At 39.5% G+C, this 16,048-nt stretch overlaps 1 protein-coding gene across 7 annotated transcripts in view; it reads right to left on the bottom strand.

Moving 5' to 3' along the window:
- Window positions 1-13,942, bottom strand: part of PRUNE2 (prune homolog 2 with BCH domain) — a 133,146-nt gene extending 119,204 nt beyond the window's left edge. For 5 of the 7 annotated variants that reach the window (XM_038123549.1, XM_038123552.1, XM_038123554.1 and 2 more), the window contains exon 1: window positions 13,437-13,938. In XM_038123549.1, coding sequence (XP_037979477.1) covers window positions 13,437-13,886 — 450 coding nt within the window. In that variant the 5' untranslated portion in view covers window positions 13,887-13,938. Of the gene's footprint in view, window positions 1-13,436 lie in introns of all 7 variants that reach the window. The other 2 variants (XM_038123556.1, XM_038123555.1) reach the window with 2 other exon arrangements.
- Window positions 13,943-16,048: the final 2,106 nt, after the last annotated feature.

Genomic DNA, 16,048 nt, shown 5'->3' with positions numbered 1-16,048 from the left:
AGAGAATGGGGCTTGCAAGTACCCAAGCAAATTCCCTTGCCTTGTCTGTTATCTCTTTCTACAGACTTTATTTTTCTTACAGAAGCAGTTTCTAACTCTCAGTGCAGACAACATGCTCTTCTATCACATACCAAACTAGCTCACACCAAATTATCACAAAAATGAGTTACTTTCTAAACATTCAGCAATGTGTAAAGGAGTCCTCAAAAGAAATGCTGTGGAGACTTACTCTTACAAACAAACAAACAAACAAACAAACAAACAAAAAGGTATATCTGAGTAAGGAAGCATGCCACTTCTGAGCTTCTCTGGACTGTCACAGATGAACAGTCTATCATGAGGGCTAAATATTTTAATATGAAGATAAACAGTCTTACAGCTCTAACTGTCTCAATGTCATCCTGTCTGTGTATTCTGCTGGGATCTCTGAGGGAGGGAGCTTATCCTGTCCATCCCACCAAAAAAGGACAAGCCAGTTGATTTAAAGTGCTTTCTCAAGCATCTGTGATGTTATGAATCTATCTGTTAATTACACACTTACTAATATTCAGGCTTGAAAATATATGCAAGAGTATATCAAACTATGATCACAAAGAAACAAGATCTATTTTAGATTTTGTGGAAGAGCTTGAAAAAAATTGTTTACTATATTTCTATTTGGTTCAAAGGAAGAAATAAAAGCTCTTCATATTTCACAGAAGCATAAAATCCTTGAATATCTTAAGTTGGAAGGTATTCTTGGGACCATGAAGTCCAACTCCCTCATTCTTGCAGGGCTACCTGACACTAAACTAGTGTCTAAGAGCATCAACCAGAATCTTGAATTCTGAGAGGCTTTGATGCTATGAACACTTCCACTAGAAGCCTGTTCTAGTGACTGACCACCCTCTCTTCAAGCAAAGAATCTTTCTAATGTCCAGTTTGAACATCCCCTGGCACAGGTTCACTCCATTCCTTGTAATCTATCACCACTCCCAAGGAGAGATCAGCAGCTCCCGCCACCACCCGGTGTCTTGCCTCAGCCTTCTCTTCCCTCAAGCTGAGAAAACCAAGTGACCTCAGATATTCCTTTGAAGTCATGCCCTCGAAGCCCTCAAATTTTTCCTTCAAAACAAAGCGAAAATAGAGCATTAAAAATACTTTATTTCTTTAACAGCGTTTGTCAGAAAACCAAAAAGTATTGCATGCCATATGGGCATAAGGAAAGCCTAGTTTCCTCCTTCCTTATGCAAATTTACTGAAGAGGTCAGTGTTTCCAAAATGTATCAAAGATTCCAACTCAACCGGTCTTACTGAGTAAGGTGTCTACTCCCATCACCTCAGGAATTTTCCCGCATATCTCAACAATGCCTAGAAACAGACTCCCTAGGGTTTGTGCTTCTCTCTGTGCATCCAAGTGACAGAGAATCTGAGTGTACAAGTAATCTACATGAAAGCAGTAATTTAGTGGTGTGGACTAAGTGAAAAGTGCTAAGGCTGAAATGCCAGGCTGGACAACAACACTCAGTGTTTGCAGTCCCTTTCCACCTTCCTCAGTCTTATCTCCTTCGACTATCATATATAGTCTCTTCCCAAAGAATCTATGTAGTCACTCTGGAAACATTAAAATCCAAACCCATGCTTTAAAGCGAGCAACACATTCTCACAATGTTACATCTGTAACATCTGTAACAGAGATTTTCATGCATCTGAGAGAGAAGCGGACACCTTACAATGCCTGGAATTCATTAATCCTCTGAGTTTTTCAATTGGACAGAACACATCCGATTACCCCTATAGCTGTAGCTTCTGATATTTTACTGTGACTCAAACAATTATATGAAATACAGATGTATAACCACTTCTGATTTATGGAAGTAGAGAGCAGAGTCTGCTCCTACAGACTGCTGTTAATGCAGTATCAGTAATTATTATCTGGCTGGAAGAAAAGCAGCTAAATTCTAACCACTACTTAATAGGGCAACTAACTAGGTTGCTTTTGCAACAACATCATCACGTAGCACTGATTTGGAGTCTAAAAACTTGAAATATGCAGAGACATAAATTCTAACTAGTTTAAAAGGTAAGTAATTGCGCACTCAGTTAAAAATGGAGGACATGTGCAAACAAGCAGAGCTAGAACTATGTAGAATGTCACTCCACATCTTGTTTAGCACCTTTGTTTATTTTTCAATGCAGCAAAATGCAGAAGCAAGTAGGATGATCTGGATTTTTAGCAAAAGACAGCATGTTGTAAGGTAGAACTTAAAGCAGCAGTTCAGAAACAACCACATCCCAAAGGGTTAATTTATCCTACAATATAAGATGTACGACAGAAGGAAAAGACAAACTACGCTATCACCAGCACTTAATGAAGAACCACAAAGTACTTACACTGCAGTGTTCTAAAATTGTTGAAATTTACTGAGAGTCTATACAAATTTCACACACACTGTATACTCCTCTACTCTTAATAGCAACATGGCAGTATCACAGCTCTGCCTGTTGAGTATTGTAGTGCTTGGAAAGGACAATGAGGAGAAAGAATAGGGCAAAAGAAAAGCAAAATAAAGATGTAAGTGTCTCATTACTTCAGCCTCTTTGGAAACTACAAAGCTGAGGAGAAAAGGACACAAGAAGTTAGGTTTTTGCTATTGCTATCTGCTTATTACTATCAACATTACAAGAAAGCATTTTTATATTTAGTGCTCTATTTTTTGCATACTGAGGCCACTTCTTCAGTTTTACCCAGTATAAATGTAAACAAGATTCCAGCATTTTTAGTCAAGCAGAGTTCAGTTGTCACATTTACCTAAATTTAAACAAAAATATTTCTTAGATCAGTTCATTTTCTGTATCAACTTCTGTCTGTAACTTCTGTTTTACTTGGAATATGTAAACAGATGATCTTTTCAGGCCATGAGATTATAACTGGTTTAATTATCATACAGGTCAGGGATGGGAAGTTGATGGCTACTTTGGTTTTTCCAATGAAGGCTCAACATCTTGACATTGAGACAGGCTCACACCATACCACAGCCATTGTACAAACTTTGCAAAACAGATCAAGCAAAAAACCTCTGACCCAGCCTCAGAAACTCCTCTTCCACTACAAAAAAAGGTGACAGCTAAAACTGTGCAATAATCTTTAAGATGTTAACAAATAGCTAACATTAGATTATTTCATTCATTTTCACATATGATTTAAACAGGATATAAGCAAGTGTCTCTGGAAATCAAGGACTAGAATTCCAGTCTACACCACTCCCTTATCCCTGGAATGAAGGCCTTAGTGCATAGTTACACCACTTCAATCAATGGAACTTTTTATTCTTGTCTTAGGACTGTCAGTGCTGAAGTTCTAGCGTGCATCAAATTTTCAAGGAAGGGAAGGCATCCTCACAGTAGCATGGAACTGTGTTTATGTAAGTTTATGCAGTTTGCCTTTTAGAATACGCAGAAAGCAAAGAGTCATACAAAAACGTCCCATACCTCTTCCTTTCATGCCAAAAAATAAGTTTTATGTTAAAAAGTAGCCAAGTTACAAAATTTCAAAGGTGTTTGCAGCAATTGCACAGTTTCTCTATCATCTGTGGTCTTCAGGGCAGCCAGGACGAGGGAAGAGACACAGAAATCTTGACTCCATGTTTCAGAAGGCTGGTTTATTATATTATGATATATATTATATTAAAAAAAACACACTAAAACTATACTAAAAGAACAGAGAGAAAGATGCATCAGAAGGCGAGACAAGAATAGAAAAGAATGTAAAACAAAGGCTTGTGACTCCCAAAGACTCTGACCCAGCTGCATCCTTGATTGGTTATTAAGTAGAAACATCCAACATGGACCAATCAAGGAAGCACCTGCTGAATTCCACACTAGCAGATAGTAATTGTTTACATCTTGAAGCTGAGGCCCTCAGCTTCTCGGGAAAAGAAAATCCTGACAAAAGGATTTTCACAAAAATGTCATGGTGACAATCATCAGCCTCTACAGTCGCATCTTGTCACAGAAACAAATGCACAGATTTCCTTTAGGGCAGAAGAGAAGTAGTATGTCATCTCTTTACCACAGACAATGAATGCCCTAGTGATACCATTCAGTCTGAGTAATTAATTTTGAATTTTAAAAAAGTTTGTAATTCAGGTAAGCTTGAATTACAGTATTTTTACTAGTCAAAAAATTACCACACATCCTATTTCTACTAAATCAAGAGAAAGAACAGTCAAGTCCATCTTTGCAAAAATAGAAAATTTTGTGTGGTTTCTGAGCTACAATTATTTAAATTGCATGGGTTATTGTCATTTTTATGTTAGCTAATTTTTTTAAAAATTTTAAAAAATCAAAGAAGCACAGAACCAAATGGAAAACCAGAAAGAGACTGAAGTGAAATGGGGGGTTAAACAGTATCTGGTCTTTTAACTTTATATGGCTGTTTACTTAATTAAACATGTGAAAGAGACATACAGGAACCCCGCAGACTAACCTTTCCAAGATTTCATATAGTCCTAAACACCCTCTTACAGACACAATACTCAAGATATCACAAAAAGTCATTTGTTCTTCTAAGGAATGTGACTGCTAAGGATAAAGTCTCAAACAGATTTATCTATAAGAAAACTAAGTAAACAAATATGAAACTTATGTGGACTGCATACAGGCATCATCAAACATAGTAGCTTACTCTTCCAGCAGGTTAAACCATCATGGTACTCCATATGACTCAGCTGCAACACAGCCAGGTCTGCAAATGACTCTGAATGCTGAAACATTTTGTAAGTCAAAGAAAGGCTGCTTAGTCAACTGGTTATTTGCCAACTGTCTATATTTAGGATTGTCCCTGCAAGTTCAAAAGTTTACCATTTATCACTGCTCCAGAAAATGACAAATATATTCCAAGCAGAATTCCAGAGGAATTCTGCTTCTCATCAAAGGGAATTTTTCCTCTTTCTATCCATTCCAATGACTACAGATCAGCATACAAGGTTCACCAAGCAAAATATGCCTGTCTCAGTAGCCCTCCAGATTCTAAGTCTCCACATATATCCAGGATTTATTAGGAGCATGACAGTAGCTAAAAAAAAACAATTCAGAGTTCTCTTCTTCCCTACCAACTCCTCTTCGATTAGGATTTTGTGATCACTACTGTACAAGTGCAAGGAAGTATTTATTGGAATGATAATTTTTATGCTGTCTAGCACAATGTAGCACAACAAGATTAACCATTAGGGAAAAGGTCGCTACAGCATGATGGTGTCTCACAGGCAAGGGCTGGTGTAGCAGCTAACTTGGTTAGTTAGCATCAGGGGCTGCACACAGCACCACTTCCACACATAAGACTAAATCAAAAATCAAAACTGTGCCAATCACGAACAGACATGAACACAATTATTGCAATCAAAATACAGCAAGATCTAAGTTTCCAAAGTAGTACAAAACAGGTAAACCATAAAGTAGTACAAAACAGGTACACTGCAAAATCAAACTGTGCTCTAGACAGAATTTGTTATAAGGAGGCTTAAGATTAATAAATTACAGCTAGAAGGAAATGTACAGAAGCAGGTTATGACTGTGCAAGATGGAATTGGGCCAGTGCATTAGGTCTATTAGGCGTATTACACATTATTCAGTTACTGTCAAATGATTCAGTAAACAAGGAAGGAGAACTATCTGACGCCCTCCAGATGTCATCATTTTCTGAAATCTTCCCAGTCTTTTTACTGTCCATGCTCTGTCCTTACTGTGCCACCATGTATTTGGATCTTGTTAGAATAAGGGATATCATACCTGTTGTTAAGGACCTGTCTAACTATTTTTTTGGAATAGACTCCCTTCTTTGAAGAAAAAAGAAGATAACAGGAATGTTATGATGTCATTTAAATCCTAAATCTGATCACCCTCAGGACTCCAGGCTGGCAAATAGGACTTCCATGCTGCTCCAGTCCTGCCCTTTCCACACTAAAATCCCACACCCATTCACACCTTCCCAGCATAAACACAATCATACAGTCCACCCGAGTATGGTTAAAGCTGAGGTTTTACTCCCTCTCCTTTTACTATAACTCTCTCTCAGAGGAGCATAAATCACAAATATATAAGGAACTCATGAAAGTATCCTACCTGTAACTCCAGTCTGTAATCCTGGCATCGTATTCACACCACTTACCCACTGCAAAGTCCTGCAGGCCTGTTTATCCCATTAACCTTTCCTGCCTACCCTCAGAGCTAACACTCTGGCTATCATGACCGGATTGTTTAATCACATAAACATTATTTGGTTTCAGCAGAAATGACCTACCAGCTTCCACAGCCATGCTGTGGAAAGCCTTCCCCTCCTAGCCTGTGACTCTGACTCTGACTATACAGACCTCCCTCTTCCCACCCTCCTTGCTCCAACGCATTCAAGAAAATGCCTGAACAACATCTTGAAACCTTTTCAAACCTCCTCTGCTTTGTCTATCGTTTCCTATTCAATAATGAAACATTAAGTTTTATCTTCAGACAGTCTATAGCAGAGGAACAGAAAGAGTAGTCAGATTTCATTTTTCTGTGATGCTGTCTTTATGCTTAAAGACATTTTTCCAAACCTCAGCAACTTTGTGGTTTTTTTCTAACTCCTATGCAAAACTGTCATTTGCTAAAATGCTAACTCATAGGTTAGGAAACATAAAACCAACTATTACTACCATACTACCACTTTATATTTATCTGCTCAATCTAGTATGCCCAACAGAAGCCAAAGATAGAAAATGAACTGATTTTTTAATTAAGTATTTGCACGTAATCTAGTACAGCAGAACCATGGCCACCCTTTAATAGTGGTGTGATACCCTACTACACTGCACTGAAATGACTTCGGAATTTATTTGTGTGTAGAACAAAATATAAATTATGTCAGCCACACAGGCAATGATTCAGTACCCCAAAAGTTAACCAGGACAGAATTTGACCTAATCATTACCAATATGGTGTGCTTCACTTATCACTGCACCAGAGACTGAAGAAAAACAAGGTATGCAGGTAATTGTTTAAAAATGCTATTTCTATCATCCCAAACCATGAAAATCCATGGGGAAAAAGCATTTTTAATTCTCAATTTCTGCCACATGTTTGTAGTCTGTCTGACTTTAGTAGGAACCGTAAAAGGCTATTAAATTACCCAATATATTTTCCTTACAATTACAGATTGCTTTTTAAAGCAGTTTTACATATGTTCATCTAGTTCACGTTTGCAGAGGCCTTCTCTCACTCCTCTGGGAAATGGTCTTCCTTGCAAATAGACCTAATATGCTGGAAATATTTTCTTTATTAAGCTTCTGCTGACTGTTTTGCAATTACATACTTATACCTATGTACCTGAGTGAATGATTCCTTCCTTTCTTTGCATCGCTTATAGCAACCTCATAGATCCAGACTGCTCTCATGTCTCAGTGTAGCAGTAATTTAATTAGTTTTATGTTTAGTTCATTCTTTTTTTTTCTTTTCATATCAATTCTTTAAATAATTTTTATGTGATTCCCTGAATTCTTTTCCAGTTAAGAAATATTTCTGATTATGTGATATCCATAAAAGAAGGAAGTATTCCATTTGAAACTGCAGCATGATAACAAAAACCAGACCTTCAATATTACCATAACTGCTCATAACTTTGTTTTGTTTAGAAATTTACCTCAGAATTATGTTGGTACAATGTTTATTCTTTTTTCCCTAATACTAATAAACACTGACTCTATAGCTGCTGCTGCATAATTTCTTCTGATAGATTTAAGTAATAAAATGTTAATCAGCCATAATACTCCGATTCTGCAACCATTTTAGGGGTATGTACAACTTCTGTATCTGAATTTTCCAAGTAGAGTCAATATCATTACTCATACTCTTTAATTCTTACCTAGCATAAGTGCCTTGCTAAGTGGAGTCAAGTCCCTTGTGTGCTGCTGAATGAATGCAAAGAAGACACATGAGAGGGTAAGACTTGATTCCTTGTCCAAACGTTTAAAAGCTTTTTTACTCCTCAGCTTGGAGATGTTCAGCAGTTTCTGGGAAAATAACTTCTGCTTCTATTCTGTAGTGTCTCTCACTTCCTGTAAAGCCAGAACTATTCCAACTAAATCAAATACTATTTTCAAAGTAACCACTGCCTATCATTGATAAAAAACTCCAGATTGGAAAATAAGAGGCACTGTGAATAAGCATGTAAGTGACTCAACTTGTTTTTAAACTGTGGTCACATAAATCTACTCAAGTCATGCCATCATCACTAACTGTTCTTTGAACTTCTGTGCCTCAGAAACAAGCACAACATTCATTTTTCATATCTATCAAAGCAGTGCCTTAAAAGCCTTTTTAACTATTCTCAAGGGCATCTCCCTGGTCAAGGGTCTGGCCCTCAGTTATATTTTCGTCAGACTGGAAAATGTCCAGTCACACAGTCCAGTATTTATTTGGGCACACCTGTCTGGGGTCATAATACCCCATTTGTCCAGTGTGTACCCTGCCAGGTGCAACATTGGTCTAGCATTCTGGTCTCTTTTCTTGTATCAGCAAGGGATTAAAAAAACCTTCAATTTCTCAAGAGTTTGGGGTTTTTTTCCCAAATACTGTTAACTGCTGAAGATGACATAGCCTTTAGAAAGATTATTTCCCCAGCTAATTTGCTATTCTCTGCAGAAGGAAGACCATCTTTCAATTACTAGTTTGAAGCACTTTGGTGCAGTATGTGGTTATCTCAGTATCATCAGCACATTAAGCCTGTCTGGGGTCCATTCTGTTCTCTGACTTCCTTGAAGCCAGCATACAAAGCATTAGGTTCTCCATTAGGCACAGACCTAAAGCCAGGGAAGAAGCACTGGCTGTCCTTGTTTCAGCATCTCTCAGAGGCTATTCTGTAAGCTTATTTTTAAAATTCTTACAGCTTCCTTCTTGACATATTCCCTTGATTTAGCTTCTCATAGTCATTCCACTTCACTGTAACAATCTGAAGCATGTAAGATTACTTGAAAAATACCTGATTTAAGTACCTTCCTTAGTACACAGTATTCCATGTCACAGAATTACTGAGGAAGTACTTTTTGAATGTTTCGTTCTCTAATTGACTTTAGCATCTTGATAACTGCTCTGATAATCAGTCTGAAGTTACACCACTGAAACCTTAAACTTTTGATTTGTTTTCTTGAATAAATTATGCTAAATTTTATACTGACTGATCAGTAACTCTTCTCCAGCTGGATGGTTTGCCTGTACCTGAAAGAGTCTAATCCCAAGAGATTAATAAAATAATACAGTGGGGAAAAGACAGTGTTTGTAAAGCATGACGTTTTTTGTACAAAATTGTGTGAAGTTAAGTGAAGTTCTGAAATAACTACATAAGCATGCAGAGAAAGACAAGCAAGTGCTTTATCTGGATCTTCCAAAATATTACTGAAATATTACAGGCCAATAAACAAAATCACCCAAGAAAAAAGGGGTGTCATCCTTTCATGATATACTACAGAATTAAAAGCTCAGGGAAAAAAAGTACAAGAACAAATGGTCAGTTTTTCAGTGAAGAATAACCATGAAGGATCCTCCAAAAGAGTATGTGCTGAGATATGTGCTGTTTATCGTATCCATAAATAATAAATAATATTACTTCTAGTAGGAAACGCAGGCAAAAAATGAAGTGGGAAAAGCTGCAGACGATACCAGATTATTTAGGAGAGTCAAATTTGTAACTGACTACAAGAACTGCAGAAAGGACTCATGACACTGAGGGACTAGGATTAATAAAACAGTAAATGGAATTGAGGGCCAAGAAGTGCAGACTAGGGAAAATGTGAGAAAACAACCCCTCTTCATTTTCAGCTGTACTGAGGTGCTGTACACTGTCAGATGAGCTTTAAAAAAGGTATTACTAAGCAGCAAAAACATAATGAATTCACGTTACATGATACTCTGAAAGCACCAGAAAAATGCCTTCTGACAGTAAAACAGAATAAGTAAGATAGCAAGAACCCTTAGGAAAATGGGGGGAAAAAAAAGAGAAGACAATTGCACAACTGCCAGTCTTTTATGCTGTTATAACTTAAACCTGACAGGCAGTTCTGGGCTCCCCAGCTTCCAAACGGGTAAATAAAATCTTCAGAGAAAGGGCACAAGGATGAGCAGAGTGATAGACTTATGCTCATATATGAACAGGCAACAGAAAACTTTAGCTTAAAAATGTCAGAAAGAAGACAAGAAGGATATGGTACTACTTGATTAAAGGCCAGAGAGCAAGTGAAATAAAAATATTCACTCAGGTAGAAGCTTCATGCAACACACATTGAAATTGTCAGGCAATTTATAGCAAACAAAGAGGGATATTGTTGCTGTCAAACAAAGCACATGATAAAATTGTAGAACTCACTGCCTCAGGGATTTTGTTGAAGCCAAAGAATAAAAAAACCCAGGCACATGACATAGCCAAATGTATGGAAGATGGTTCTAGCTGTGGCTAACATTTTAGTTCAGCTATACATTTTGATCTAAGCTTTCAGCACCTGATCAGCTGTACTGTTTATAATCTCCCACTAGACAAGGTAGAATGGTTCAGAAGGATCTTTGAGCTCATCTAGTCTCACCTATTCTTGCTTTATAACTAGACATACAAAAAAATGGAGAAAAACCTGGAGAACTGAACCATAAATGTGAAAAAAATGTCAGCATGGAATTTCTTAAATCCCATCATGTATTGCCTTCAAAAATTTTGCCTCCTTGGTTTTACATAAATTATACGTAACAACTTCAAAGATTGGTACTGAAAATTACTGAGGGTGTTTTACAAGCTATGAAAGCAAAATCTATTGTTTTTTAAGAAGGAATAGTCTAGCTGAGGCTTTATTATTAATAGATAATGTCCAGTGAATTTTCCTCTCCAACAATCGATGAAGGTACACAATACTAAGAAAACAAAAAACAAGCATGCCCTTTGTGCAGCATAGTCCGAGGCTATAATTTCCTCCGCGGAGATAAATAGCCTTGATTAATGCTGTGGCTGGATCCAGACCCAAATGAATGACAAAGCACTTCCTGTAATATATTCCCCTGCATGGTCTGGAGCAACTGCTCTTCTGGAGAAACTTTTCCTTTACTCATGCTGGGCAGCAACCACGTAGTTAGTGCACTGTAATCTGTTTAACCTAAAAAGAATACCTATGGTGTGAAATGCCAGTGCTGTGACATTAGCATCATCAGGCCTCTCAGATACAACTGTAGGCCTTTTAGCATCTTCCACAGATATGGCTGCAGTAGCACAACACACAGCAGCTCCTTCCTCCTTAGTCATGCACCCATTCCCCTGCACAGCTTTACCTTACATCAGTGTTAAAACAAAGACCGTTCATTGCTTGGCCGCAGCTCAGCTTTTGGCTACCAGCTGAGAACAATTCCCCACAAAAGGGCTGACCAAGCTGAAAGGAAAACACATCATTGGCCTCTCATGTTGCAGAATGCAAATCTTGAATTTCTCTGGATTACCCTTTTCAGGCCACTGTAGTACAGAGTAAACAGGCAAATTGAAGACAACCTATAAGATTTATGGATCTGTTCTGAACTGAACACACCAGTGCTCAGATGCTTCATCCCCAGCCATTACCAGCTGACATGCCCATACATGGACTCAGAAAGACACTCTCCTGCCACAATACCACTCCTGTAAAGGAGGCCTCCTCCAAAACATGTCTTTTCCTCTCACGACTCAGAAGGTATAAAGAGAATTCTGCATTTCTTTTGAAAACACACATTACAGGAATATAAAGGTGCTCCTGTGGTGTGTTCAGTTGCCATGCTCCTCCCTTGATCTAAATGAAAGAAATAATTTTATCTATTCTTCATGGGTCTCTTTCGATTCTGGTTTTCTAGACAACTCCTTTCTGATCATCAAAAGCTATTCAGAAAGATTAGTGCAATATTTTCTTTTAGAGGTGAACAAATTGTTTTTACTGCTTGCCACTTATTAATGGGAAGCATTATCTCTGCACAATTAGCACCTATCAAGTAAGACTACCTATGATGTTCTTGAGTAGAAAGTTTGTCAAAAACCACCATCTCCATCTCAAATTTTCTAATACATTAAATTCTAATGCGAAAAATGTATTAAGAATTTCTAACTGCACTGTGCAGTATCTTTTAAGAAGGCTACCAAAACTACAACTGCTTATATGAAAACATAAGGGAAATACTTTAAAAACTCCGAAAAATACATTCTAAAACAACTTCTGTTGGCATGTGACCAGAATTACACACCTCATGTTTATTTACTCTTAATATTTGCCAACACAGTTAAATATTAAGGAAGCCACCAAGGGATTCATTTTCTCATCTTTTTCTCCACTCCTCTAAAAAATTAGTTGATTCTCTGATTTCCAATGCATGCCAAGACTGGATAGTATAACAAATCATCTTTTACAAATCATTTTAGATACAGAACCACATCTGTCAAAGAAACAGCATCTTGGGCTTATGATGGCTCCCTCTCCAGAGATTCTTAACAGATCTATGAAACTGGGAAGGCCCTACAAGTACCAAATACCCAAACACACAGGACAAGCAGCCGTGGGATAAACCCAGCCCTACTCTTAAAACTGAACACATTTCTTAGAGCTGGATAGCTAGGGGATATGCAGGCTATACACAAAAGGTAAGAAGTCAGTAAAACCAAGTTTTGCAGAGAAAATCAAAATGGAAAACGAGTTGGCCTAAGACCATCCCAGTCTTAAAAAATCCAACTTTTGCAGTCCACATAAGGGGGGAAAGAGCACACACTGTCTGGGGTAGATTAACAGTCACTGTAAACAAAATAAATACTCAGAATTTTCAGTAAAGCCCTACTAACAAGTCATTTGAGAACAGGATCTATATACCTCTGTGATTCCTACCACGGTATTAGCGACTGATGGCAACTGAGAAACAATTATGATGCTGAACCTTGGTAATCTTTGCATATTGCGCAGTTCATTAATATCTTGCTTACCCAAACTTATCCCCTACTGCTAGTGCCGTTTAGACCACAGAAATAACACTTCTTCAGCGACTTCGCGTATTATTCCCCTCCCTTCAACTATGCAACTTGATGCATCTGAAAGTCCCAAGAAATGTGCAAATAATCCTCAAACGGCATGCTGACACCTCCCACAATGCCCGTCAGATACGGACTCGTGGGTTCGTAAATCACAGCATTATTCAGCAGTGACTGAAGGGCAGCAAAGTGTGAGAAGAAAACGCACCCTCAAAACACGCCGCAGCCCCAGCCGCTGCGAAGGTCAGCAGCCCCATCCTCTGCCCGCCGCCCGCCCGGGAGCACCATAACCCTGCCCCGAGAAGTTTCGGAGAGCACCCGCGGGCGCCGCACCCGGGGCTGCAGGGGCGAGGCCGATGGCTGCAGTCACCGGCAAGTCGGGGAAGTCCCGCGCCCGCTGCGCCCCACCGTGACTCACCAGCCGGGACTGGGCGCGCTGCAGGAACTCCTCCATGGCTCCGGCCGGGCGCAGGGCAAGGCAGGAGCTCGGCCGGGCTGAGCGCTGCCCGCCGGGCGCTGCCCCGCTCGGCGCCCCGGCTGCCCCGCGCCCCGCTGCGCTGCGGAGCGCCCGCCCCGCCCCGCCCTGGCCGCCGCGGACGCTGACGTCAGCCCGTGCCGCAAGGGCCGGCGCGGAGCCCCGCGGAGCGCCCACAGCGCGCCGGGACCGGGCTGGGCTCCTGCGCCGCGCCGGGCGCCAGGCCCTGGGAAGTGGCGGCTTGGTCTCTGACAAGAATTCCTGACCCAAGGACGGGGCGCGCCGAGACCCGCCCGACGCAGGGGCTCCGAGCAACAGGCACCAGCCAGTGGCTGCTGCGGTTTGCTTGGGCGGCGGTGTCTCAGTTCTCACTTCACGTTTAGTAGGACTCATCAGTGGAAGGCTCGAGGCACTGGGGTCATCAGAGGCAGGGACCGTTTCGGGGTCCCCTTCCCATGGTGGCAAAAGTCTGGAGGGAACCAAGCAGTGGGTTCAAATTGCAAAAGAGCAGGTTAGATTAGATGTCAGGAGAAAACCTCTTCTCAGGGTGTGAGGCGCCGCCCTGGGAAGTTATGGATGCCCAATCACTGGACGAGTTCAAGACCAGTTTGGATGGAGCTCTGCAGAACCTGGTTTAGTGGACGGTGTCCCTGTCCATTGCAGGGGAGTTGGGACTAGATGTCGTTTAAGGTCCCGTCCAACTCAAACCATTCTATGATTCTACATGTTTCACAGTCAAGCCTCAGTAAACCCTGCCCTGTACCTCAAACCTAGGATCATTTCTAAATATTGTGCCCACAGTCGCATTTTATATATATATATTCAATTGAATAGCTCACAAAGGAGCCTTCTAGGCTAGAATCCACTTTGTAGAGAAATAAAGAAAACCGTCAAAGAGCTGGAATCCAGTACTATAGAAGTCAATGGGAGGTCACGCAGTGAGTGCAGAGTAGTCCAGAAAGCGACTCCAGTGCTCTTACACCACTAGTATTCCCCACAGTGTGGGGTTTTTTTCCCACTCTAAACAACTAACCTGAATAGTGCAGTTCTATTATTCCACTCAAGTTGTGCCTCACTGAGGAGTGAGTGATGACTAGTTGTTAATAAATTCAATGCTATGAGATCTGGGATTTTTCTCTCTTGTGTATTTTTTGCAGCTCATTGAAGATATTACTGTAAGAGCTAAAAGCTCCTGCTTCCTTATTAACAAACTTTTTCTTATAATTGTAATTTACTCTCATTTGATTTGTTAATTCTTCCATGATATCTTGCAGATCCTGTTTCCTGCCATAATCAATCTGCTCTGCCTAGTCATATGTTCCAATTGGAAATTGTTCTGGGGAACAGAAGAAATAAACCTTCATCTACATCATAACCGTCTAAAACTGGAAGGTAAATCTTTATTAAAATACTTGAGTAGGCAAATTATATGAAGCAGAGTACTCTAAATGACAGTGTTCTACAGGGAAAAGATAATTCTGTTTCATTTACTGGAACATTTCTTCTTCTGAAATGCATTTGTCTGTTTGCACTTTAATTTATTTCAGAACTCTATCTGAATTTGGGTTTTCTAGTTGTTCTGTGGAAAAGTAGGTCTCCTGAAAAATTACAGGGTTTGCACAATATACTGTCATACTTGTAACTTGAAATTGAAGTATTACAATACAGAAATTGCTGTGTGACTTAGGATGCAGAGATGAGGTTGACTAGCAATGTATTGCCAAGTAAGAAAACAATATGCCCTGCACAAAGACAGGGAATAAAGTATATCTCTCAGACTTTAGTAAAGTCTGTGAAACAAAATTAAAAGATCCACCTTGCTACGTGACCTAAACTGAAGTTTGGGAAATTGATGCTTTAAAAGGTCATTTTTGTGCATATGTATTAAAAAATAATTTTAAAAAAGCACCAGAACAGCAAATAGTTGAATGAAAAAGCTGAATTTGCTAAACAGGCAGGAAAGTTGTGTTCTTATGCCTCATACCAAAAAGCACACTCACTTTTATATGCTGTAAATAAATGCTTTGACTAATTGCTTCTTTGTACATCCACTGAACAGATCTGTGCATGTAAATATACCTCTACATTGTAGTATCCAAGTGGTCGTTCACTGAATCCAGAAGAACTGTGTGGATACTTCATGATCCCCATGTTGGATTTCCAGAGATGGCCTCAGTTCAGCTGCACTGAAAACAAAAGAGAGTGTACCTGAGCTGCCTGAAAACATTAGGACTAGATAGCTTTTGCAACTGCTTTTTTAATAACTTTTTTGCCTCCATAATTATTGTATGAGTTACATATTGAATGATTAATTATTCATATCCTATTGTGCAAAACCATGGACAGAGTACCAATCTTTGTATCTGTTTAATATTTAATAGAAATTCCTAAGCCTTATTCTCCTCTTTTCTACCCCACTTCTAGCCACTAATTTACTTCCACTTTACTGAAGGGTAAATTGGAGATGAATCAGGACCCAGATTATTTTTTTATCCTCCTTCTTAAAGTAGCTAAAACCGCTTCACAGTCATCCAGAGGCTCTTCCAAAGGTGTGT

The sequence above is a fragment of the Motacilla alba genome, chromosome Z (genome assembly GCF_015832195.1).
Source record: "Motacilla alba alba isolate MOTALB_02 chromosome Z, Motacilla_alba_V1.0_pri, whole genome shotgun sequence".
In the NCBI taxonomy this organism is placed as follows: domain Eukaryota; kingdom Metazoa; phylum Chordata; class Aves; order Passeriformes; family Motacillidae; genus Motacilla; species Motacilla alba.
This window is presented reverse-complemented; position numbering and strand designations above follow the sequence as displayed.